Source organism: Diadema antillarum, unplaced genomic scaffold, assembly GCF_040938485.1.
Source record: "Diadema antillarum isolate AM-2024a unplaced genomic scaffold, OU_Dant_1.0 scf00000035, whole genome shotgun sequence".
NCBI classification, from domain to species: Eukaryota; Metazoa; Echinodermata; class Echinoidea; order Diadematoida; family Diadematidae; genus Diadema; species Diadema antillarum.
In genome coordinates, this window is record NW_027270924.1 from 4,729,596 (window position 1) to 4,755,177 (window position 25,582).

General features: G+C 38.3%; 1 protein-coding gene across 1 annotated transcript in view; it reads left to right on the top strand.

The window, feature by feature from the left end:
* The window catches only part of LOC139744342 (kinesin-like protein KIF21A), a 71,192-nt gene that overhangs the window by 9,499 nt on the left and 36,111 nt on the right, over positions 1-25,582 (top strand). Inside the window, exons 2-11 of the mRNA XM_071654787.1 lie at positions 12,991-13,170; positions 14,400-14,625; positions 15,521-15,580; positions 16,154-16,246; positions 17,003-17,128; positions 17,933-18,115; positions 19,452-19,567; positions 21,147-21,342; positions 22,566-22,758; positions 24,960-25,032. Coding sequence (XP_071510888.1) covers positions 12,991-13,170; positions 14,400-14,625; positions 15,521-15,580; positions 16,154-16,246; positions 17,003-17,128; positions 17,933-18,115; positions 19,452-19,567; positions 21,147-21,342; positions 22,566-22,758; positions 24,960-25,032 — 1,446 coding nt within the window. The remainder of the gene's footprint in view (positions 1-12,990; positions 13,171-14,399; positions 14,626-15,520; positions 15,581-16,153; positions 16,247-17,002; positions 17,129-17,932; positions 18,116-19,451; positions 19,568-21,146; positions 21,343-22,565; positions 22,759-24,959; positions 25,033-25,582) is intronic.

A 25,582-nucleotide genomic window follows, 5' to 3' on the forward strand; every position in this document is an offset into this window, starting at 1 on the left:
CCTGTGATCACACATGTGTTACTACAAGTTTGTGGTTTAGGAAAAAAACAACTTTTCTTTTGGATCATTGTTTGTCACCAGAATGAATGAAACTTTAAAGGAATACTAGTAGTTGAGTATTGGTGGAGGTGAGAATTTGGCTTTTAACTTTTTTTGAGATACCAGGAAACCATGAAATAGTACAAAGGATACCATATTACTATTGTAGGTGGAATTCAAAGTTTATTTGATGAAAATCGGTGTGGAATGGCTGAGACACCCAAAAAGAAAGTAAAACAAAGTGATCGTAATAAAAGCTGGGTCTCAGCTTTTATTAGGATCACTCTTTTTTGGATATCTCAACCATTTCAAAACCAATTTTCATCAAATAAATGCTGAATTCCTCTTAAAATTATATGCTCTATCATATTTCATAAAAAAATTTCTCATTATCTCACAAAAAAAAATGATAGAATTAGAAATCTAAAGTTAGGTCTCAACTGAAACTGTACAATTCCTTTAAGTATGCTCTAGACCTATAGCTGTCTACTGTGTGGGGTCTGATTTTTGAAGTGCTCATTTGTTGTGTGATTGCATAGTTTGTGTACGATGTCTTTATGTATAACATAGGGCCTGCAGCAGGGCTGCACACTAGCCCATTTTTTCAACTGGTCCAACCTGTCTGTCGGACCAGTAGGTATCCACTTTTTCCATTTTTTACTGGCTCATTCCTGAAAAAGTTACTGGTCTGATAGTGATTTTTACTGGTCAGGAACCATTGGACCAGTGCCAGTGTGCAGCGTTGCTTGTATACTGGCTATTATTGTCTTAATATTATAGCAGTGTTCCTGTGTATTTTATAAACATTTGTCATAGGTATGTAAAATGCTTTCAAAAAGAAAAGCAACCTGGGGGTGTTTCATAACTTAGGTTCTTAAAGTTACAAATATAAGAGTGACTGGTGATCATTTATTGCGCTGAATTATTTACATTTTGATATCAGAATGTGTTCCATTCGTTCGTAAGTAATTCTTATAATGTGTGTATTCTTAAATTTAGGAACAGCTCTGTGAAACACCCCAATTACTACTGTATCATTACACAATGAATATCCAAATGATGTTGATACAAAAGAAAACAAGAAATGAAAACAGATCGTCTCTGTGAAGTACTGATTATCATATGGAGAGTTTTGTTTTGGAGGAAGAAAGGTACTCCACGAGGTGGCACTGTTGTATGCCAGACTAGAGTGTAGAAACAGGAAACTGTAATTGACAGATTAGCAGTGGTTAGACAGGGTTTCCTGGATGAGGGCTGAATACATACATGGGGCATTAAGAGGCCATTGTGATGTCATAATAGCCTTGAATGTGATAGCAACCAGTATCTTAACGAATGTAGGCCTACAGCTATTTGATGGTAGCAAGAATCATGGTTCACCTGTTGGTATGACACCTGTTGATTTTTTTTTAAACATCTTAAAGATGACAGGGTTACTGTACATTGCATTGAGTCCAATCAGGGGACAATACATTTACAAAACTATTCATTTTTAGTAAAAGATTTGATTTAAGTAAATATATTTTTATTGTGAAGACATACAATACAATGTACATATACACACTGTACAGTTAAATAGAGAATGGTAACTTGCTGTATAGTCTATTATGTGTTGCACATACACTGTAATGTTGATAAAAGCTTACAATATACAGCACATACTGTGTACCAGCAGAGTTGTTGTGACTGTTACATTATACGTACAAAATGTATGAAGCTGAACAGCATGCTTAGTCTGGCTGAGATAACTTCACAAATTGTCAAGAATGATGTCATAAAGGAATACTTCCTGTCAAGCCAAGTATTATCAAGAAGTCCTTGACAGTGACCTTTAGTGACCCTTGTGTTGATGACTTCACAATTCGCAGTATGATCCTGTGATTGTGACGTGGACCATAGTGTGTGTCACTTTCACTAGACAGTGATTCAATCTTACAATCACCTGACACTCACTCAATGTGGTCTGTAATTTCTAGTAGATTACCAGCATTATCGCTTAAAGTTGGACCAATTCCACAATGCCTAGCCTTGCTTTCAGCCTGAGTTAGCTGTTCTGGTTTTAAAGGGGAAAGGTGGTTCCTGGTAATCTCTCATTGAGCAGGGCCTGTTAAAAGTTTTTTCTTTTTTTAATACCAAGTCCTGTCACTCAGGAATTTCCTTGTCTCAGAATATTGTGAAATGAGGAATGTTCGCGTACATTTTAATTTCGCAAGAGCCAAGATTCGCAAAATTAATGTACTGTATGCATGTGAAAGTTCTTGTCTATACTAGCTAGTATTACTTGTACATGCATTGAATGTTTTTATAGGCAACTCGCGAAAATTTCATGGCGTGGGGAAAAAGGCTGTCGGCTCCAATTAGCGAAAATTTCATGCTGCGAAAATGTTGTGTTTTACAGTAAACTGTAGATACATTTTTTATTTGGATTACAGGGCCAAACTGACTGGAAATGCATGACTTTAAGACTGATGTTGTGACATGATGTTGCGTGTGTATTTCATGAAGAGTATACTTTTACTGTTTGGATTGTTAGGGTGTACATTTTGTACTTTAAATTGCCAAGTATACAATTCTGTACAATGCGTAGTCCTCTTGCTCATTCTATATGTAAAGAGGGAAGAAAATCAACTTTCCATATGAGCATAAAATGCTTTAAAACATTTCACAACATGAACTGTGTTGTCGTTCTGTGCATTCGATTCCTACAGATTGTACTATTGTGTTTTATCTACAGTTGTACTAATAAAGTTCTGTTGTACACGTGTATAAAAGATTGTTTTTAAAAGAAGCTTGCTAGTTTTCCTGTGAATTGTTGAGAAGTGAAAGTCACACATTTCAATAAATGCTCAATCATCGTGACATTGCAAAATCAAAACAAAACTTCATTGTCAAGTACGGTTTGTAAGATTACATTGTGTACCTTGAAGTTTATGGAGACCAGAGTTAATGTGTAAAGACTATAGGGCCTACTGGTGTACAATGTAAAGCTGTAATGCAGACACTCTTCCTTTATACTTGCACAAAAGTAGTTTGAAATCACATGCCTGAGTACCAAGTAGTTTGGTTTACATGGCATGTTTCTTTCCCACTTGGAGCAGCTGTTACCAAGCCTTAGTATCATGTCATGGTCTCAATGACTTGAATACATGCCACATTCAATGTATAATAAGCTGAGGTGCTTTAAATACAGTGCAGTGTGATGTAAATAGTGGCTGACTAAACAGCCTTCATTTTACCGTCATGCATTAGACATGTCAGCCTCACCCTTGTGTGTCTCTAGAGCCAGCCAGCGAGGGAGCCCTATCAGCGTAGATGGGTGTTGTCTTGGTTGTAGGAAGAATTAATTAGATCAACAAGCACTCCAGTCTTCTCTCAACTCTCACTGTATTCACCTTCCACTCCACATTACAGTGCCACAATAGTGGCTGGGTTCCATCATTACAGCACACTTTTATCATCATTATAGAACTTTTTTGTGCTAAAATATTTAAACATATTTTCAGTACTTCAAGTTAATAATACTATATTGAGTTTGATTCATTCCATGCATGGCACACTGAAAGGCAACTTTACATCTGTAGCTCTCAGAAGAGTCTGAGAGTAAAAGATAACATGTCATATCACTTCATCAGATTACAGCCAGACTTGTTCTTCGGCAGTGGAAACAATGGAATTCTTTGTTTTTTCTTTCTTATGTAGATGACTCATGTAGAGTGTTGAAGTAGCAAGTCTGTACCGAAGTTTGACTATTATGAGCAGGAAAGCCCTGGAATCTTTGGATTGAAGAGGTGGAATTTGAATTTGCATAAATCTTGATACCTGTTTTGTTTAATTTGCAGTATACACACTTTTTTTTGGGGGGGGGGGGGGAGAGCAATCTCAACTTTACGAACCCTATTACATGTAACTCATTGAGAATGAGCTGATTTTGCTAAATGCGAAACATGCATTTCCCATAGACACCTGCCCTAGTATCGTATACTTTAGGACTGGTCTTCATTGGGTTAATGAAGCCCTTTAACAAACACCTTCAGAACCTTCTTACAAATGTAGGTCCTTCCAAGTTACAAAATGTACATGTAATAGAGATTATGTGTGTATCCTAGAAGGGAATTTTAGGAAGGAAATCTACATCATACAATCCAATGAAGGATAAAACTATTCCTGCTGACTTTGAACACATTGCGCCATAAGATTACATGGTCCTGCCAAGTACAGGGTGTGAGGTTAGAACTACAGTATACCAGGGAGGTGGAAGGCACCTCCCTGAGTATACCATACACTCTAAGCATTGTACAGGGTTGTCTTGAGGATTTTGATGTTTGTCTAACATACTGTACTGGTACATTACCCTCTCAGAGTATGACATGGCATTGTCTATTCCTTGCATTTCCTTCCCCAAAGAGGATAAAATGAACATAAGCCAGACGTGACATTGTAGAAAGGTGAGTGGCTGAGCATTCCTCTCACTGTCATAGTCTTGATCCGTGCCAACTACAGTACAAGTATGACATGCTGTATATAGATCTATAGACAAGGCTTCACGTGCAGTACTGTAGTTCTTGACGGAAGAATTCTCTTTCTTGAAATTGAATCACAATTTTAGCAGAGATACAGATCTGTACAATGTTCATTGAACAAAATGGAACATACGGGTAAAACTCTATATTATCCCAACATTGTCACAAAAATGAAATTTTTTCTATTAAACAGTCATAAAAAATGCATCAATACCCAAATAGGAAATTGCGATGTGATACTAGGAAAATGATTCCCTGGTCCTCGTTGCTGTCTTGCGTTGTATGGAGCTGATTGCTTCAACAGGGCTGTCTATCCTAGATACATGATGTGATTTGTAGCACTCTTATACTAGCCTATAGGGAGAGATTTACAAGTGTGCACGTATGTATGTGTACAATGTAGGTAGTATTTGGGCCCACAGGTCTGCTAATACACATTGTATTTCTTCCATTGTTGTGTGGAATTCTCTCCATTTAATCTCATTTATATGGTAAGGAATGAATGAGATGGAACACTAGGATTAGACGAGAGGCATGCTCCATCTTGAGAAAGGCTCAAGATTTTATTTCTATCTCTCTTCAATTGATACTTTGGGTGCATTCACATTGATGAAGTATTGCGATGAATTTCCCGAGAACCAAGATTTGCAAAACTGAAATGCATGTGAAAGTTCTTGTCTGCACTATATGCATTGAATGTTAGAGGCAACTCACAAAAATCTCATGCTACGAAAAAGGCCGTCGGCTTCCATTCACAAAAATTTCATTCAGCAAAAATATTGTGTTTTGTAGTATTTTGAGCAGTATTTTGAAATGTGGACACAATTGAAGGATGAAATGAATTACGATATTTTGCAATATTCAGGGTGGTATTTCTCATTTCACACTCAATTATGAATGGAATATAAAGTCAAGTATGAATCTTGTCTAGAAATACCACCAGTTGTACAGCAGTGTGCAGGACATTTCTAATGTGAGTTGTGACTCAACACCCTTTGTGTCTACAATTGTACAATGTATAGATGCATACAATTGTACATGTGCCCAATACAATTCACACACTGTACTGTACTGTACTGTACTTGTGACACAAATTATACCACATGGTACTGTATTTTGTGGATTAGAACAGTACTCAGTGGGTAGGTACAAAACAATCATGTACATGTACTACCAGGTATACAGCTGTATCACCACACAGAACTTGTACCAGGTATTTTGCCAATGAGAACTTTTGGTGTTAACTCTTAATGTGCCAGGCCCAAAACCCCTAACGTGCCAGAGGTTTTTACCTAACGCCAGAACGTTTCGAAACTGGACTGACAATGAAATTTAAAACCGCCATATCTCTGAAACTATTGACTGTTTTGAATTGAGTTCTACACAACATATGGGTCATTCCATGGGGTTGGGCCTGCTCTAGATTTTCATGTTGTGCAGGGAATAAAAGTCATATTCTGAAAATTTTATCAAATAATTGCTTGTGGTTTGTGGTTATTCTTGGAGAGAGATGTGTGAAGAATTATTTGATGAATAAAAAACAAGCCTGTGTACAAATTTATTGTCCCCGCCGAACGAGTTCGAGCAGGGGACTATGAAACGGGCTCCGTACGTGTGTGTGTCCGTGTGTCCGTCCGTCCGTGTGTCCGTCCGTCCGTGTGTCCGTCCGTGTGTCCGTGTGTGCGTCCGTGTGTGATCAAAATCTTCAATTTGCTACTTCTCTGTCATTTATGAGCCAATTTTGATTCTGTTTGCTTTATATGATAGCACTACATGGGAGCTTTGAAACTTCTACACAGAATTTCAGTCGTGACCTTTGACCTTGACCTTTGACCTATATTGTACATTTTGCTACAAAATGCTACTCCTTCGCCATTTCTAACCCGATTTCGATTCCGTTTGCTTTATGTGATGGCACTAGGTGAGGGCTTCAAAACTTCTACACAGAATTTTGACCTTTGACTTCTTTGACCTTTGACCTTGATTTTTTGACCTATATTGTACATTTTGCTACAAAATGCTACTCCTTCGCCATTTCTAACCCGATTTCGATTCCGTTTGCTTTATGTGATGGCACTAGGTGAGGGCTTCAAAACTTCTACACAGAATTTTGACCTTTGACTTCTTAGACCTTTGACCTTGATTTTTTACCGATATTGTACATTTTGCTACGAAATGCTACTCCTTCGCCATTTTTAACCCGATTTCGATTCTGTTTGCTTTATGTAATGACACTAGGTGAGGGCTTCAAAACTTCTACACAGAATCTTGACCTTTGACTTCTTTGACCTTTGACCTTGATTTTTGACCTGTATTGTACATTTTGCTGCAAAATGCTACTCCTTCGCCATTTCTTACCCGATTTCGATTCTGTTTGCTTTATGTGATGGCACTAGGTGAGGGCTTCAAAACTTCTACACAGAATTTTGACCTTTGACTTCTTTGACCTTTGACCTTAATTTTTGACCTACATTTTGTTGTACATTTTGCTACAAAATTCTACTCCTTCGCCATTTCTAACCCGATTTCAATTCCGTTTGCTTTATGTGATGGCACTAGGTGAGCGCTTCAAAACTTGTACACAGAATTTTGACCTTTGACTTCTTTGACCTTTGACCTTGATTTTTGACCTATATTGTACATTTTGCTACAAAATGCTACTTCCGGCGGGGACATATATTACGCACCGCGTAATTTCTACTTTTCCCTGTTTTGTCTGTGACTGTTTCATTGTTGATGTCTCATGGTTTTTTTGTGGTACCAGTTGTGACAAAAATATATGCCATTTTCATGGCAATGTAATACAGAAATGCACAACCTTTCAGCATTATGCCTATCATAATTAAGAGAGGCAAGGTGACTTCTACAAAGACTATAAGGCACATAAACATGTGTCACAAAATAAGAACACCAGAGCATCTTGAAGCAACCTCATACCGATGTTACAAACGAAGTCCGCGGCGATTTTTGTTGTAACATCGGTATTGCATGGTTTTACATACACTTATAATCATAATATGATCAGAAACTTGATTTCTATAATTAGACTCATATTTTAGGAGTATTATTGTCCAAAAATTAGCATCAAAAAGCTCCAAATAAAAGAGAAAACACAGAACATATTACCGTACTTCCGTCCGAAGTCCGGCCTCTTCGTGTAACATCGGATAAGAAAGTCGCGCTCGCGACAAAAAGAAGAGCTACTAACTTCAGCAATCGTATTTACGTCACTGGCAGTACTTCCCCAACGGCGGGAAGACCACTTACAGCCCGTTCACACCTACCTGGACGGCGCAAGACCCGTTTTTCTGCTGTAGTCCGTGTTACATCGGTACGTGAATTTCGATGTTTCCGATCGGGAATTTCAATGTTTCCGATGTCAATCAGTAAGCTTGTACGCTATTTTACGAAGTAAATAACTTTTGTCACATTTTGTAAACTGTATTGGAGGAAAAAAACGATATTAAAACCACTAAACTGGCCAAATATACGGTGGACGATGATGCTGTTAACACGCTGTAGTCCCACATACTGAGATATTTGTTACTTGTTCATGTTCGTAATTGTGATCGCCAAATTTCCCCTTTTATTCCCGTCTCTTCAAAAGGAGCATGTGTTCCTCTCTTAGAAAACCGTACAAAAGTATGTCCAGTGTATCTTCACGGCAATATAACATTATTTTACCTCCTGATTCTTGTGAATTTTGGACCTTACTTATGTCATTCGTATCTACCAAGTAGATGTGCTGAACGTTAGTACGGTACTATGAAGTTGGAATACGTAGACGTCCAGACTGCATCTGAGCTAAAGAAAGAGTTTGCCCTATTTTGTTGTTGATATTTTGGGAATTAAGAGCTGTTAGATTCTTTCTCTTGAACAGATTTACAATGTCAGTGTTTTCCTTTCAAGATTTCACTGACCTGTTAATAGTAGATGGCTTTACGGTGCTCTGATGAAGCAGTACATGGGTTCACTGTTTCCATTCCACGTTCACCCACTGTAAAGTCTCAAAGCTAAAATGCCAGTTTCGTATTCATTTTGGGTAGGTAATTGGTAGGAAATAGTTCCACATGTACCGCAATCAAAATTGGCATTTTATAATATTGGTCTATCCTATCCTAAAAAGAGGGCAAAAATTTTGAATTTGATAGGGATTGAGTACCGTAAAAAAAAAAAGGGGGGGGGGGCCTAGTATTTTGTTTGAGGTCTATTTGGAATAGGACCGTAACCGTAAACCTAACCCTATCCCTAACCCTAGCCATGACACTGGGGGCAGTGCCCTGCCCTTGGCCTTGCTAGCTTACATAGATGTGAAAAAAAAAATTAGCGTAGAATATTAAAATGATTTTTTACATGCTATATTATTATTAATATTATTAACATTACTGCTGTACATCAATTTAAGCGTAACCCATATCTTTTTTTCTTTTTTTTTGTGGATGGTACACATGGAACTGTAGCCAACTGGTATGATGAGGTAGAAAGGTAAGCAAAATTGTCCAAATTATTTAATTCCATTCATATACACAGATACATCAACAGGAATATAAAGAGTACACAGACACAAATTTTCTGTTAATTCTTTCATTTTATTTCTCTTCACACCTTTTGTCCAGTTTGTCGATGAATCTGCCATGGATCCTCCTCTGCCGCCGCTACGTGATTAAACTACGTGAAAGAGTGAAAAGGGCACAGCCACAGCACTCCACAAACAGAGAGAGGAAGCTGACAAAGCAACACCAAAGAAGAGCGAACATAACAAACTAGACAAAAAGAAAACTGCACGGAGGGAAAATGGACATTGTAGAAAAGAGCAGAAATTAACTTCAAACAAAGAACATGGAGAAGACAAGAAAACTTGTATGATTTCTATATATTAGTTTTCATAGTTGAGTTGACAGTTGATGAAGTTGTTAGTCAGAGTATATAAGGTCAAATTGTGTAAGGCTCGACATCATTCTTCTTCTTATTATTAAGTCTACCTTCTTTCATACCAGAGTTACAAAGAATTGAAGTCTGTGTAACATAGGTATTGTTCCAAAGGTATACAGCAGGTATAATTCCAAAGAACTGTTACATTAGTGTTATTCATGGGAACATACATAAAGTCTATGTGTGTAGGTTTTAACATCTGACACCACAACAAAGGAAATCAGTTGATATGTCGTAATGTACCTATGTTACGAAGACATACTGTCCGTGTAACATAGGTAGTATACTGTGGACAAGGTTGTAGTACGAAAACCCCTGATGATAACAATAAAATCATGTTTTCACTTGAATGTCCATACAACTCACTTGCCTCGACTGTAGTTTTTTAAAGAATGTTGTTATTGTGTCACTCTTGAGGAAAAAGTTAAACCTTTGGTTAAAATTGTAATTGGTTTGTAGAAAAAACATGTTAATAAAAGTGTCTTGCAGTTGATATCAGAATGGACAATCTTACTAATAATGATCTCATGTGCCTGTCAGATAACATGTTGATGTGTTATGGTGGAAAAAAACTGGGATATGTTCATTGTTATCATTTCAGAACACAAAATTATTGAGGATGTCACAAAATGAAGTCCATGTAACGTAGGTATTTGTCATACCTGTTTACCCATGCTGACTGAAAGTGTGCGAAGTAATAAACAGATTTCTAGTGGAATAAGTTGAAGAATGGGAGTAACAAATCAGGGGGAAAAAGAAAATTTCAATTTACCCAACTTGAATTTTCAACTTGTATGTCACAATTTCAGTCCCAACCCCATGGAATTACCCATATATCAAGAAATGTTTGCCCTTTCGTGTCATGCAGTCAGTTTGCCGCAATATCTATCTGAATCTGAAATATTGCAGAAATATTTGATACATCAAAAAAATTATCAGAAAGTTTTGTGTAGTATGGAAAAAAAGAGTCAGTCTTGTTTTTTCTTCAATGGAACGCTCCCTTGACTCTGTGAGAAAGTTTTAGAGCAACATCTCCTCTTTCAAATGATAACAAAATTGCCTTCTAGAATTGTATGATTCCAAAAATACTAGTAGTTTATTTTGTCTTACACTGTAGCAATTTCTCTTTCTGCCTCAGTAATTCATTCCCAAATCTGAGTCCTTTAGTCCCAGATCCTGTATTTGAAACTAAAGTAATTGTCCCGGGCCCTGGAATAGTGTCTTTTGTCCACATAAGAAGGAAGAACCTGCTAATCCTCCTTTTGTCTACGCAGACCACGGGTGGGCGTACTCTATTGAAATCGGCCGGCCTTTGTCCACGCGCAATTCCTATGCTAGCGTGGGGACGATTAGTGACGTTCACCAAAACAAAAGGATGAAAGACTTGACCGACGAACGAAAGCTGACCCTCTTTGAGGGACAAAATCAAAGCAGCTTCCCGCAGGACAGCGTCCAAGCGGAACAATGCGAGTGGAACCGCATAGACAATACACGCAGAGTCAATAGCATACACACGCGTGGTTTACCTATGAGACTTTTGATCCATACACATTTCGCAGAGGGTGCGCCCGCTGCGGATTTTCCCGATGTGAAAAAAATACATCTAGCTGAAAAATCGTGTATTTACCCTAAATTTTCCAATGTAAGCATGCTCATATTTTTAGTGGAAACGATGGCTATGCTAATCAGCTACCAGAGCATACCATTGGCAGTTGAGTGGTGTAACACATTACGATACCACAAGAACTTAAATTATCAATGTTTTTCTCGCTGTTCTTAGTCGCCGATCGGCGACCATGGCACGTCAGGACTATGGTCGCCGTTCGGCGACCATGGCACGTTAAGAGTTAACAGGTTTTTTTAAGACGAGTCCCGAGTATACTCAGGCAGGTGTCTATGGGAAATGTGTATTGTAGCAGAATCGTCCTGTCATCAAGGGTGTAATATTGTGTTTGAACACCACACGGTACTTCTGATGTGAATTCACCCATTAGTTGACACTTTAGTAGACAATCTCCAAGCACCATTGGTTGTGTCAACCTTCAGCTAATCTCTTGTGTACACTGTCTTACAATGGAGACAAGATGTGTCGATACACCATAGAGATGTACATTGTGTAGAGTTGACACAGCAAAATGAGATTGGTTCAGTGAAGTTTTGTTAACTAGTCAACTGTCCATCTCACACACACTTTGATGATACAGATCTGAATTCATATTTTTTGCATTAACTCATGAAGGCATTGTTAGATACTCTGTCAGATCTTTCTTACAAAAAGATTTAACACAATATCTCATACATGTCTTTTAAAGTCAACCACAGTAGTCTGGTTATAATTGCCAACTGCATAAACCTTGTTACATTTCCATTGAGCACAAGCTGACTAAAGTTGCAACATGTACAGTACAAATGTATGTTACAATTGTACATTGGTATGTCACATATTTCCTATAGACACCTGCCTGCATATACAGTGGTACTGTATACGCCATATATTTCGCGAGTTTAAATTTTCGCGAATCGGGACTTCCCGACAATTTCGCGAGTGGGTAAATTCGTGATCGTGGAGTCCTGGACTGAACGGAGAAATGTGTACGCGTACGTCACATTCGTATCAGCATCAGAGTCAATATTTTCGCGTGTCTCTAATTTCGCGAAAAGCAGCGGACTCGCGAAATTCACAAGAATAAAAACCTCGCGAAATATTTGGCGTATCCAGTACTTGAGACTACCACTCTTCAACGGCTTTAATAAATAGAACAGGTGGAAAAGTCTTGGTGTAGTGGAGAAGGTACAATACACTGTACTGTGGGCCAATCTGTACAGTAATGACAGGTGACCAGCAGTATTTACATGAAGGAAATATCACCAAGTTCTATGGTGTCAATTCATCAAAATTACAATAGGTCTCTTTCTATACCCCTTACAGTATGTTGTCTGTATACCTTTTATGACCTTTTCATTGCTTGTTCCCCCCTGTGATGAACCCCTTGGTTTATACTATGTATGTTCACCAGTCAGACCCATACGTGACAGTAGGATTTTTATAAACCTACACATATTGTGTGCCTCCTGCGTGTAACCCATATGACCATACATTGTTCAACACTATGAACCCTGTGTATTCCTGTATGAGCAGGGTTCGAAATTGGCGATGGTCCGCTGGCCATTGGCCACCCAAAATCACGTCGGACTAGCTAAAAATCATAAAATTCTGAAGTTACTAGTCCGTCTGGCTTGCCAAAATATTGCTTCAATGTCAAAATTGATTCTAAGTAGTCCGCCTGGCTAGTTAAAAAAAAAGAAGTTAAGTGCGACCCCTGATGAGCCTGCATTGCATGTGTAAATCCCCCTTAGATGGCCCTTTTCAATACAGTATATTAATCTTTGATATCAAATTCTATGTTCAGCCATTTTCTCTGTGTATCATGTCATTGGCTCCTGAACCACTCTTTCCGGATCACTGACCACTTATCATATTCTTTGTCCATGTCTGTAGGATTCGGCCTCAGCTGGCCAGAGAAAAGATCGACTCCTGCCGGGTGTGTACGGCCGTTGACCCCGACGAGCCACAGGTCACTTTGGGCCCTGACCGTATGTTCACCTATGACTATGTCTTTGACATGGACAGTCGCCAGGAATTCCTCTACCAGAAGACTGTACATCCACTCATTGAAGGGTGAGCTCTTGACACCAACCAAACAGGTGTAGCAGTGTGTGTGGGAATCAATTAGTTAACGAGAGTTCTATCACTAAAACCTGTTGGCTACAGTACCATGTACACGTAGGCCAACAATGTATGCGTACCCTGTATTGACACCCAAGATACAGTATGTACTTTTAAGTCTGCAGAGATGTCAACTGTTGCAAAGCATGTGCAGTATGTATTTTGCCCTATAAGATGTTTTTTTGCCAAAAATGCTGCAAATTTAATAGAAAATGCTGGTAATCCCAAAGTCTGTCCACTAAATGTACTGTGTACATGTGTCTGTTGAAGGAAAATACTTTGGAAGGGAAGTGAAAAAAAAACACAACAACTTCCATTTTTAAAGACACAGCTTTCTAATTCTCAGAATATTGTAACAGATATATTTGCATCGCGATTCAAAACCCAATATGTCCTGCATGTACATTGTATATGAGTGTTACTATTAAAGATGCCTGTAGTTTGAAGAATAAATTAAGTCTTTAATGCCCTTTAGAAGTCGGTGTCCTACAAAGTGTGCTCCAAACTGCACCCATCAAGAGAGAGAGAGAGAGAGAGAGAGAGAGAGAGGGAGAGAGAGAGGGAGAGCAAAGCTGTTTGGTTAGCCCTCCTTTCTCCACACTGTCACACAAGATGACATTTCATAACAGGATGGCAGTGAGGAAATGTCAGGTCAAAGTACAAGTTTGCTTTGGAGCTAGGAATGGAGGTATTCCTTTAAATTAGATTTCTCTTTTCTTTGAATGCTGTGGAAATATTTCACAGACTAATGGGTTCATTTGGGAGTGTAAATGTTGTAATGAGGCAATAAATCAAAATCTTGTTATAACCCCATTATTGAAGTTGCAGTGGATCCATTTCTGTTTATAATCTCTCAAAGGTGTTTAGGCCAAAGAATTGAAGTTTGAACTTCAAACAACCTTGCACTCATTATGTTGTGATACATTATTTACATTGAAATGTTTGTCATGGTTTAATACTTCTCTCTGTGAAGTATGCCAAGTATTTTTCCCATTAGCTGACATTTGAATACTTTTCTGTTAAAATCAAGATTCACAATGTTGCAGGGATACAATTCTTTGGATTCTCAATATATGTTTGTTTTTTCCCACTTTGTTTTTGGACATTGGTATTCATAATAGTCTTCTCATCCAGCTCTTTTGAAGGGTAGGTCATAACATTATCATTGTCTTTTCATCCAGGTGTTTTGAAGGATACAATGCCACAGTCTTTGCCTATGGCCAGACAGGAGCTGGTAAGACGTACTCCATGGGGACTGGGTTTGAGCCTGGTATCACTGAGGACCAGAAAGGAATCATCCCTAGGGCTGTGAGACACCTGTTTACTGGCATCGAGGAGAGGCGGAGTCTGGCTGCTACCAAGAGTGAGCCGCCACCAGAGTTCAAGATCTATGCAGAGTTTATGGAGGTGAGTTTAATAGTCTACTACCACCACTAGATGTAGGGGGCAGATCCAGGAATTCTGTAAAAAAGGAGGTGCCTTTACAAATTAAAGGGGGGGGGGGGGGTGCATGCACACCCATTTTTTCTTTTTATTTCTTTGTTTTGACCCCCTGAAAAAGATGGGGTGCACACCCAGTGTGCCCCCCTCTGGATCCGCCACTGGAATGGATGCATCCGAGGTCGAAGTCACAGTGCCATGTTAAATATTTCTGTCCGTTATCAGTATCTGCACGTTGGCTTAAACATGCCCAATATCTTGTTTAATGGTATCCGTGTAGTTCAGAGGTCTTCCTTGTCTGTGACTATCAGGGTGGTCTACAAGGGGTTTCAGCATGTCACTGTAACATCCTCAACTCTTGTGCAACATCCTCCAAAGCCAGCAACATGTTGTGCAACATCGTCAGGAATTTGCAACAAGCTCAAAATAAACTGTATTCAAGGTTCATGTGAAAAACATGTGCAAAACACAAGAAACATCAAACTACCTGGTACTTAAATACTTGTGTGCAAAACATGAGAGAGAACATTGAATGTAAGCAGCACAAGGAGAAATAGGCTGTGAAATATTGCTTACTACAGGTATGTGTACCTGATGTGCGCTCAATGTACAATACAATTTCTGCAATATTTTCAAATTCTGAGCTTGCTATAAATTATGTTAAAATCTCAAGTTGTGGACCACTTTGATGGTCAGGGTAATTTTAAAGAAATTACATCTGGTATGATTCATTCCAAAGGCTTGAAACTTCCTAGTTATTTCTTGAAGAAGTCAAATCATGATTGAACCCAACCATGCCTGCTTTAGCTTTCATTTTCCCTTTTCTAACCTATTTAAATTCCATCTCTCCCTCTAACTGTAGCTGTACAATGAAGAGATCCTGGACCTGTTTGACACAGCTAGGGACCTGGAGTCCAGTCGGGTAAGTCAGGAGGATTGCTGATTTCTGTGAATATAATCCTTTTATAGTTTGTGTAAAGCAGAATGTTTGTCAAATCAGTGCAGTCTATGCTCGCAGGACTTGTATAAAAAATACAATCATTCTGACACTTGTAATGAGGAATTTCTGATGGTTTATAGTGAAACAAAGAACAATCACAAAATACTGATATTTGACTTTCTACAGGTCATACTACAAAAACAGGACGTCTACCAGTGAATGACAAAGCACTGTCTTCTTCTTATAAAAGCTGCTGATTGTGATTTGACTTTATGACAGTTTCTAAGGTTTATTGTGCAAGAAGTTGATAAACAAATGTGATGAAATTGGATAAGAATAAACAGTCATTTCATACACTACAACGGTTGTGTTTCTCAGTATAATGTTGATTGACCTTTTAATGCAGTCTTGTGTGATGATTTGACAAATGGCCAGCTATAAACCAACATCGTACAATGTATGCAATATCCTGTGGTAGTCAACCAGAATACATGTATTTCAAACAGTGGACTGCTGACTAAGTAACTCCCATCTTTATACTTCCTCCAATCACAGAGCAAGAAATCTCACATCAAGATTCATGAAGATGCAGTGGGAGGGATCTATGTTGTTGGCGTGACAACGAGGACTGTGACATCAGAGCAAGAGGTAAGAAGAGGGCGTGGTCAGAGAGAGAGAGAGAGAGAGAGAAGGGCGGATACCATGATATGACTTGTCTAGGAGTCAGGCTGTTGTATTAGCTCTTAGTAAACCCATTGAGGATGGACTCATTTTGCTGTAACATGTTTTTCTCATAGACACCTGCCCAAATATTCTTGGGACTTGTCCTCAATGGGTTAATGTGATACACAGCTTCTGTAACCCTAGCCCAGTGCATTGTGTGTTTGACATGAACAAAATGGACTTAAATAATAATGTCGATAACAAATGTATCATGGAAACTGATACCATGCCAGTCTGATTCAGAGAGAATGTGATTTCATATGATTTAGACTCGTCAGAAATCATATCGCTAGTATGATAACAGACTAAATTTCAAATAGTGTCATGCAATATGTGTATAATGTAAAATGACTTTCTAAATGGGTTATGTACAAGAGATGAATGTGCCTTCATTTAAGGGGAAAGAAACCCAAATAAACATGTATTGAGTGAATACAGCTGTATTGATAGAACACAGTTAGGTTTGATGAAAATTGGACAATCTCTTTAAAAGTTCAGAATTTCTAAAGCATTGGTGCTGTCATTACTGGTTATATAATTCTGATATTCTTAATATCTTTACTCAATTAATGTATTGATATGAGGAGAATTCCCCTTTAAGCTGTTAATGTATGTATGCAAATATCTTTATGAAAGGCTTGCCTGACATACCAATCCCTTGTCTCGTCTTCCTTCCATCAGACCCTCCAGGCTCTACAGGCTGGGGCCTTGTCAAGAACCACAGCTAGCACCAAGATGAACTCACAAAGCTCCCGTTCACATGCAATATTTACTCTACACATCAAGCAGCAGAGATTAATTACCATGGTAACAGCTTCTAAACATTACCCCCTGTGGTGTCATGGTAGACGTAGGGATAGTCTGAGCTTTGCCTCAGGAGGCCTTGATAATTTGCATTTCATTACATGGCAGTGATGTAGGCTTAACTCTTTATAAATCAAGTTCAAACACAAGTTGTGACCATGTTCTCTACATAGTTATCTAGCTGCAAAGTATGAACTCACCATTGAGTTTGATTGGCTTTGTCATCATTCATTTACAGACTGAGTCTTCCAAGCTGTTACATCATGTTCGTGGAATTAGTTTCCTGTTGATATCTAATACTGTATGAGCTGAAATTTTCGCGGTGGTTTTATTATCGCGAATGGCCTTTGAACCACGAAAATAACAATGTTCAAATAACTAAGTTCAGTTAATAGACCCTCGCAACCGCGAAATTAACAACACACAAAAATGTCCTTCAAGTAGCAATTCGCCAAAATATCTGTACGTGAAAATTTCAACTCGTACAGTATCTAGTTTTCAAATATTGGATTTTTTTAACAGCTAACCTGAAAGCAATCCTTTCCACAAAAGCATGCAATATGTAACGGACACAAGTTTGTAATTGTCTACAGTTTATTACATTTTTTCTCTCTAATATCCTCCTACTTCATAATTTGCCTCATAATAGTTTTACCAGATAGATGTTGCAATATAGATGTAGATGCGTTTTATTATCATTGTCATTATCATAGTGTGCCTTATATTCATGCAGTGCGCAACATTGAGTGATGTCTAATGACTCCAATGGTAGTACCTCATTCTGAGTGATGTCTTTGATTCTTTCAGTCTAACGATGCTGAGGGGGAGGAGAAGGTGGTGGAGAAGGCAACGGACGGAGAAGCCATGCATGAGTTTGAAACGCTGACGGCTAAATTCCACTTTGTGGATCTCGCTGGTTCAGAGAGATTGAAGAGAACGGGAGCAACCGGAGACAGGGCCAAGGAGGGCATCTCAATAAACTGTGGGCTGGTAAGTAGACTACGGTTGTAGGTCCCAGGGGTAAACTGTAGGAGTTTGTGATGGAAGACATTTCAATAAACTGTGGGCTAGTAAGTAGACTCGGTCCCAGGGGTAAACTGTAGGGGTTTGTGGAACAAGTCGGGGGTTGAGCAATGGATGGAGTACTGTCAAACAAGATATTTTTGCGGCATGAAATTTTTGTGAGCTGCCTCTAACGTTCAATGTGTATGCACTTTCATGTGCCTTTTAACATCGCGTTTCCTGGCTCTCGCAAAATTTTTGAAATTGAAATGCATGCGAACATTCCTTGTTTTACAGTACTGGGCTATGTTAAACCTCCATAATCATTGTACTACATCACTAGATGCACACCCACATCCCTATGCCAGAAAACAGGCAAGTTAATGCTGAGACCCCATGTGGTTTGCCACAGGTGACCAGCAGTAGTTAGGAAATGGTATCAACCTGGCACACTGCTGTAAATCAAGAAGAAGACAAGGACTAGATACACAATGAAAAGTTATTTATTCTCAGAGCATTGTAGATTTGATAAATTCACGTAATATGTTTTTAACTTCATGCATCTTTTACTTGATAGAATTTGAGTGTCCACATGTCATAAATGACTTTCACATTCTGTTTTTAGTCGAGTCGCAATCATTCTGCAGCCCGCTGCACACTGTACGATCTGATTGGCTTACGACGTTAAAGGGATAGTACAGTATTGGTGGAGATGAAAATAGGGCTTTTAACTTTTTGCGAGATACCAAGAAAACACTTATGAAATAGTACAGAGCATACCATTTTAAGAGGAATTCAAAGTTCATTTGATGAAAATCGGGTTTGGAATAACTGAAACATTGAAAAACAAAGTAGAACAAAGCGATCGTAATAAAGTGTGGGTCCCACACGTTACTAGAATCACTCTGTTTTGGATATCTCAGCCATTTCAAAACCAATTTTCATTAAATAAACATTGAATTCCTCATGGAATTACATGCTCTTTCATATTTCATATTTAAAGAGGTTTCTCATTATCTCACCAAAAAATATTAGAAACCGGAAATTAGGTCTCAGCCAAAACAATACAATCCCTTTAAGACCAGAAGTGTCACACCACCAGTCTTGCTAGTTTCCATTTGCGCTTTAATTCTCAATGGTAAAATGTACTGAAGACAAAACAGTTGTAAGCCTACTTGTAAGTTTAGGTCGTATAGTGTGCATTGGCTGGTCATACAACTGGGTCTTATGGTCTTAAGGTCGTATAGTCGTGAGTTGTATACATCGTAGTGTGCGGCAGGCTTTACAGACATTCTAATACATGGTTCTCTCTTCTCTCACACAGCTTGCCTTGGGGAATGTGATCAGTGCTTTAGGAGACCCAGCCAAGAAATCTTCTCACGTTCCATACCGAGATTCTAAACTGACTCGTCTCCTTCAAGATTCACTGGGAGGAAACAGGTGAGGAGGAGTGGGATTGGGATTCTTGATATAAAACTTTGTTGTGTGATTGTCAATGGAAAGATGGTATGATTTAATAGTAAGATGTTATGAATGGTGACAGGTGTTGGATTGGGATTTTTGATGTACGTAAAACTTTGCTGTATGATTATCAATAGTAAAATCCTATGATTTAATAGTAAGATGTTATGAATGGTGACAGGTGTTGGATTGGGATTTTTGATGTACGTAAAACTTTGCTGTATGATTATCAATAGTAAAATCCTATGATTTAATAGTAAGATGTTATGAATGGTGACAGGTGTTGGATTGGGATTTTTGATGTACGTAAAACTTTGCTGTATGATTATCAATAGTAAAATCCTATGATTTAATAGTAAGATGTTATGAATGGTGACAGGTGTTGGATTGGGATTTTTGATGTACGTAAAACTTTGCTGTATGATTATCAATAGTAAAATCCTATGATTTAATAGTAAGATGTTATGAATGGTGACAGGTGTTGGATTGGGATTTTTGATATACGTAAATCTTTGCTGTATGAATATCAATAGTAAAATCCTATGATTTAATAGTAAGATGTTATGAATGGTGACAGGTGTGGGATTGGGATTTTTGATAGTTTGACATAAAACTTTGCTGTATGATTATCAATGGTAAAATCCTATGATTTCATAGTAAGATGTTATGAATGGTGAAGGGTGTGGGATTGAGGTTCTTGGCAGTATATCAGTACTGACTTAAAACTTTGCTGTATGAGTAGCATTGGTAACGTGTTTCACATCAATGGTAATGTTCTATCAATGGTAAAATGCTATCAGTGGTAATGTCCTATAACTGGTAATATTGTATGCACTATCAATGGTAATGTTCCAACAATGCTAAAATGCTCTCAATGATAAGATACTATCAGTAGTAATATCCCATCAATAATTCTACCAATGGTAATATTCCATCAGTGGTAATTTTCTATCAATGGTAAGATGGTATCATTGGTAATATTACATCAATGGTAAGATGCTATTACTGGTAATATTACATCAATGGTAAGATGCCATCATTGGTAATATTACATCAATGGTAAGATGCTATTACTGGTAATATTACATCAATGGTAAGATACCATCATTGGTAATATTACATCAATGGTAAGATGCTATTACTGGTAATATTACATCAATGGTAAGATGCCATCATTGGTAATATTACATCAATGGTAAGATGCTATTACTGGTAATATTACATCAATGGTAAGATGCCATCATTGGTAATATTACATCAATGGTAAGATGCTGTTACTGGTAATATTCTATCAATAGTAATATGGTATGAATGGTAACATTCTGTCAATGGTAACATGCTGTATATTATCAGTGGTACATGTAAGATGCTATCAATGATAATAATCCATCAATTATTTCACCAATGGTAATATTCCATCACTGGTTTTTTTTTCTATCAATGGTAAGATGTTTTCATTGATGATATTCTGTCAATGCTATCAATAATTAGATGCAATCAATGTTTAAGTGATATCAGTGATAGTTAACATGTTGTCTCTGATATTTGTTTTCTTCAGCCGAACTCTAATGATAGCCTGCGTGAGTCCCTCAGACCCAGACTTTATGGAGACTCTCAACACCCTGCGCTATGCTAACAGAGCCAGGAATATCAAGAATGTTGTGGTAGCCAACCAGGATAAGACCAGTCGTCAGCTGGCTGTCCTCAGAGCTGAGATCAAGAGGCTGCAAGATGAACTCAACGACTACAAACAGGTCAGTTTTTCTTCTTACGCTGTTGAGAACGGACTGATTTTGCTACAACACGCATTTCCCATAGACACTTGCCCAACTTGAGTATACTCGGGACTTGTCCTCAACGGGTTAATAAGTATTATATTCCACATACTAAGAATGTTGCAATAGGATTGGTCCAGAGCTGATCACGTGATGAAGCGTAGTTTTGCCCATCACATCACCTGAGAAGAAAAGTTTGTTACACTCTATGTTGATAGTCCCTTTTGTTTCGCTGATCTCCACACAGTCTACACAGTCCTAACACAAGATGAGTACGTGTGAAATAAAAGTGCGTTGCACTGTGGACTATCATATGACCTAGGTCACTTGACAGTACACAGTGCAACGCACTTTCACTTCGGTGCCGGCGCGCAGCAAATTCATTGTTTTGTCATCTACGCGCACACGTAGCCGAGGCTATAGCCAAGGCTAAGCCATACTAAGGATACCTAAAGACAGCTAAAACTGTTTCAGATGTGGAATAAAATGGGAATTTCTAGGACCGTAGATGTGGAATATAAAGCAAATAATCAACTTTTAGTTTCAGGCAATGAGACAAACTATCACTTCCTCGGCGATCTGAATGTGTACGCTATCTTTCCTCAGCTGCGCTGCGGAAAGATAGCTACATCCAGGTCGCCTCGGAAGTGATAGTTTGTCCCATCACCTTCACCAACGTTGATTATTTGCTTACTATCCTCCATCGGGTGTATAGTCGTACTATTTGACAGGTCTGGTGTGATGTATTTACAGTGACTTTTTAAAAGTATTCCTACATCTTTAATACTTATGTGCAGCTATGAACATAATGCCATGTTGACCACTATTATTAGCTTTAAATCCTTGTGATTATTGAAATACTCAGCCTGAGGTTGTTGACATGGCTCAGTCTGACTTCATTTGAAGACAGTTCATGGCAGTGACATAATGACGTTGGAAGATACGTATCAAGCCCCCAGTATTCATAGGGGATAGCAGGAAAAGAAAACACCTACAACTGCACTACCTCCCCCCCCCAAAAAAAAAAAAAAAAAAAAAAAAAAAAAAATGTAAAAGGAAAGGATTTCCTTCCTTCTTTAATTCATGTGTATGTGTTTTGTCAAAATCACTGCAACCACACTCTCTCCACCACAAATGCAAAAAGGAAGAATTATGTTTGATGTTTATCTGTTTTGTCACTCTACTAATGTGTGATGGTACAGGGTAAGAGGTCAATGAACTCTGATGGAGTGGAGGAGATCAATGACCTCTTCCATGAGAACACCATGCTTCAAGTAGAGAACACAAACCTGAGAGAAAGGATCAAGGCTTTACAGGAGACTATTGATGGACTGACAGCTAGGATTGCTTTACTGGTGGCTGAACAGGCCAGGTTTGGCATGTCGGCTTCTCCAGGTGAGAGCTACTTTGTTCTGTAAAAAGAGGAATATTCACATTCATTGTAATTTGTGACCGTGCATCTCAAAACAAACAAAAAGTCGCACACAGTGATTTTGTGTGAGGACTGAAAATAAGTGAAATGAGTCAACCGTGCCAATTTTTAGCTTTTCATATTTTCTGAAAGAGCAAGTCTTTTTCCATATCATATTAAAGTTTGGGATCATTAAAAAAAACAGGAACTTGTGTTTTCAGCAGTTTTTCTCGAACACTTTTTGGTGGAATAGTGTGATTAGTTGTTTCTCATAGAACCCTCTTCCCATTTCTCAAAAACCCTAGCCATACACTTCACTTTCGACTCCAATAACTTTAGAGACAATAATGCTACTGCATTGAAAGTTGGCATTTGTCATGTACAGAATGTGCTAATGAAGCATGCTTAATTTCAGCTTAATCTGATAACCCCTTCATTGTTGTTGCTCCAGTGGTCAACATCCTGTTTCTTTGTTCCATTCATCCCACAGCCAGTATAGCTTGGTAAAGATTAAGTGCTTGAATACACCCTGTACTTCAGAGCCTGTTTTCTCAGTTCACACTTTCCAGAGTGTGTCCTTTCTTACCAATACTTAGATAGGTTAGGAGGGTCCATTTGAATTGAGTTATACATCATTTTAAAGCTTAAAGTCTGCTCTTTCAGAATCTACTCTTAACTAAAAATCCATGTCTGGCGACTTTTTGTTTGTTTTGAGGTGCAGGGTCACATTTCGTGAACTTTGCCAGCGCCAACATTCTCAAAATTAAAATGCACGCGAACGTTCTTGCCTACGTACACAATATGCATTGGATGCCAGCAGCAATCTGCGAAAATTTCATGCAGCGATAAAGGCCGTCGGCTCCAATTCGCGAAATTTTCATGCCGTTAATAATATGTGACCCGCTACAACAAAATGATCCTAAAGTCGGGTGAGGTCGATTATTTGAAAATTGCATGACACAATTTCCTAATCTTTCTGCTTTAAAATGACATATAATACATCTTATAAAGGTAATCGGCTGTGGATATATCGATATTTAAAGGAGAGCAAGTCGAGACATCTGGGAAATCACTGTTTCAAGAAAAGCGCCCTAAAAGTTCTCCTTGCGACGCAATCACGATCAAGGAACACGCAAGTCAGTATTGACCTCCGGACAATAGAAGATAAGCCCTAGCAACCCCCGAAATGCTTATTCAAACACAGCGTCAGCGGTCTCCTCACCGACCAATCAGTGACCAGGATGCTAGGAGAAGCGGCTGGGCATAGCGCACCCCGCCAGCACGCACCAGTGAACTGGGCAGTGCGTGAGCTTCACGCTTCGGTTAGCGGCAAGCAGCAAACTGACCAATGAGATCACTCTGGTCGTTGTTAGGGGCGGAGCCTGTCTGTGGCGCTCAATCCAAATGTTCGAACCAGTTTCTATATCGTGTTTTACAGTAATCAGAGCATTAGTCCAGCTGATATCAAACACAAGTTAGAATATCAATTATAAGTCTCTGAATACGCTTTTGTGATTGGCTAACATCTGACTTAAGTTTGATTATCTCTGACTTTTGTTTGATTGTAACAGTAATCTTTAGAGACAGATTTATCTTTACATATTTGTCTTTTTCTCTTAAGGCCGACATTTTTACCAGATTTCATTCAGTACTATTATTGTCATCATGGCACCGTGTGTTGAATTGGTTAAGCTCAAGTCTTTGAAAAGTTATAGTGCATCATTTGGTTTCTGTGAGCACAGAAAATCAAGTATAAAGTCTCACAATACGAAAGAATTCAACTGAGGTATTCCTGCTTTTAAAAACCTATATTTTTATATACTGAATGTATTGCCACAACTGATGTACTGATGATTTGTTGTTGTCATAATGATTGTATTTCGTTCGTGTTTTGTATATGTAAGTTATTTTGTCTCACTGTATTTTTATCGATGTAAATCAGATGCAATTCAGCCATTTGGCTGCGAAGTTTCGTGATCAATAAACCATTCATTCAATTCAAAACCATTCATGCAATTCAATTGAATTCATTCATGTATTTGCCAAAACATATTTATGAAGAATGTGTCATGTTAAACCAGACATCACACACTACAACTGCTCATCTGAGAACATTTATGTATGGGTACCATAGAAAGATAAGTGAGATCTACTGTAAACTGTTTTATGACCTTTGACCTGACAGGACACACTGATGGTGAGATGGATGAGACGACCACCATGATGACAGGATACATCAAAGAGATAGAAGATCTCAGGTAGGACTACTTCATCTAAACTCTTTAGAGGGATCGTATAGGTTTGGTTGAGACCTAACTTCAGGTTTCTATTACATTTTTGGGTGAGATGATGAGAAACTTCTTGTGAAATATGAATGAGCAAGTAATTCCAAGAGGAATTCAACTTTTTTTTTGATGAAAATTGGTTTTGAAATGGCTGAGATACCCAAAACAAAGTAATCCTAATAAATGGTGGGACCCACCTTTTATTAGGATTGCTTTGTTTTTACTTTATTTTGGACGTCTCAGCCATTTGAAAACCGACTTTTATCAAATAAACGTTGAATTTCTATTACAATGGCATGGTCTCTACTACTTTGGAAGTGGTTTCTTGGTAGTATCGCGAAAAGTTAAAGGGCAATTCTCATCTCCACAAATACTATACCATCCCTTTAACACCCAGCTCACTGCTGCCCTTTGACTGTCTCTGTTTGCCTTCATTACACTCAAAGAAAATGTGCATGTAATCACTGAGAGGATGATGTTCACAATCGACCAATCAGATCACAGGAATACACTACATCATTTT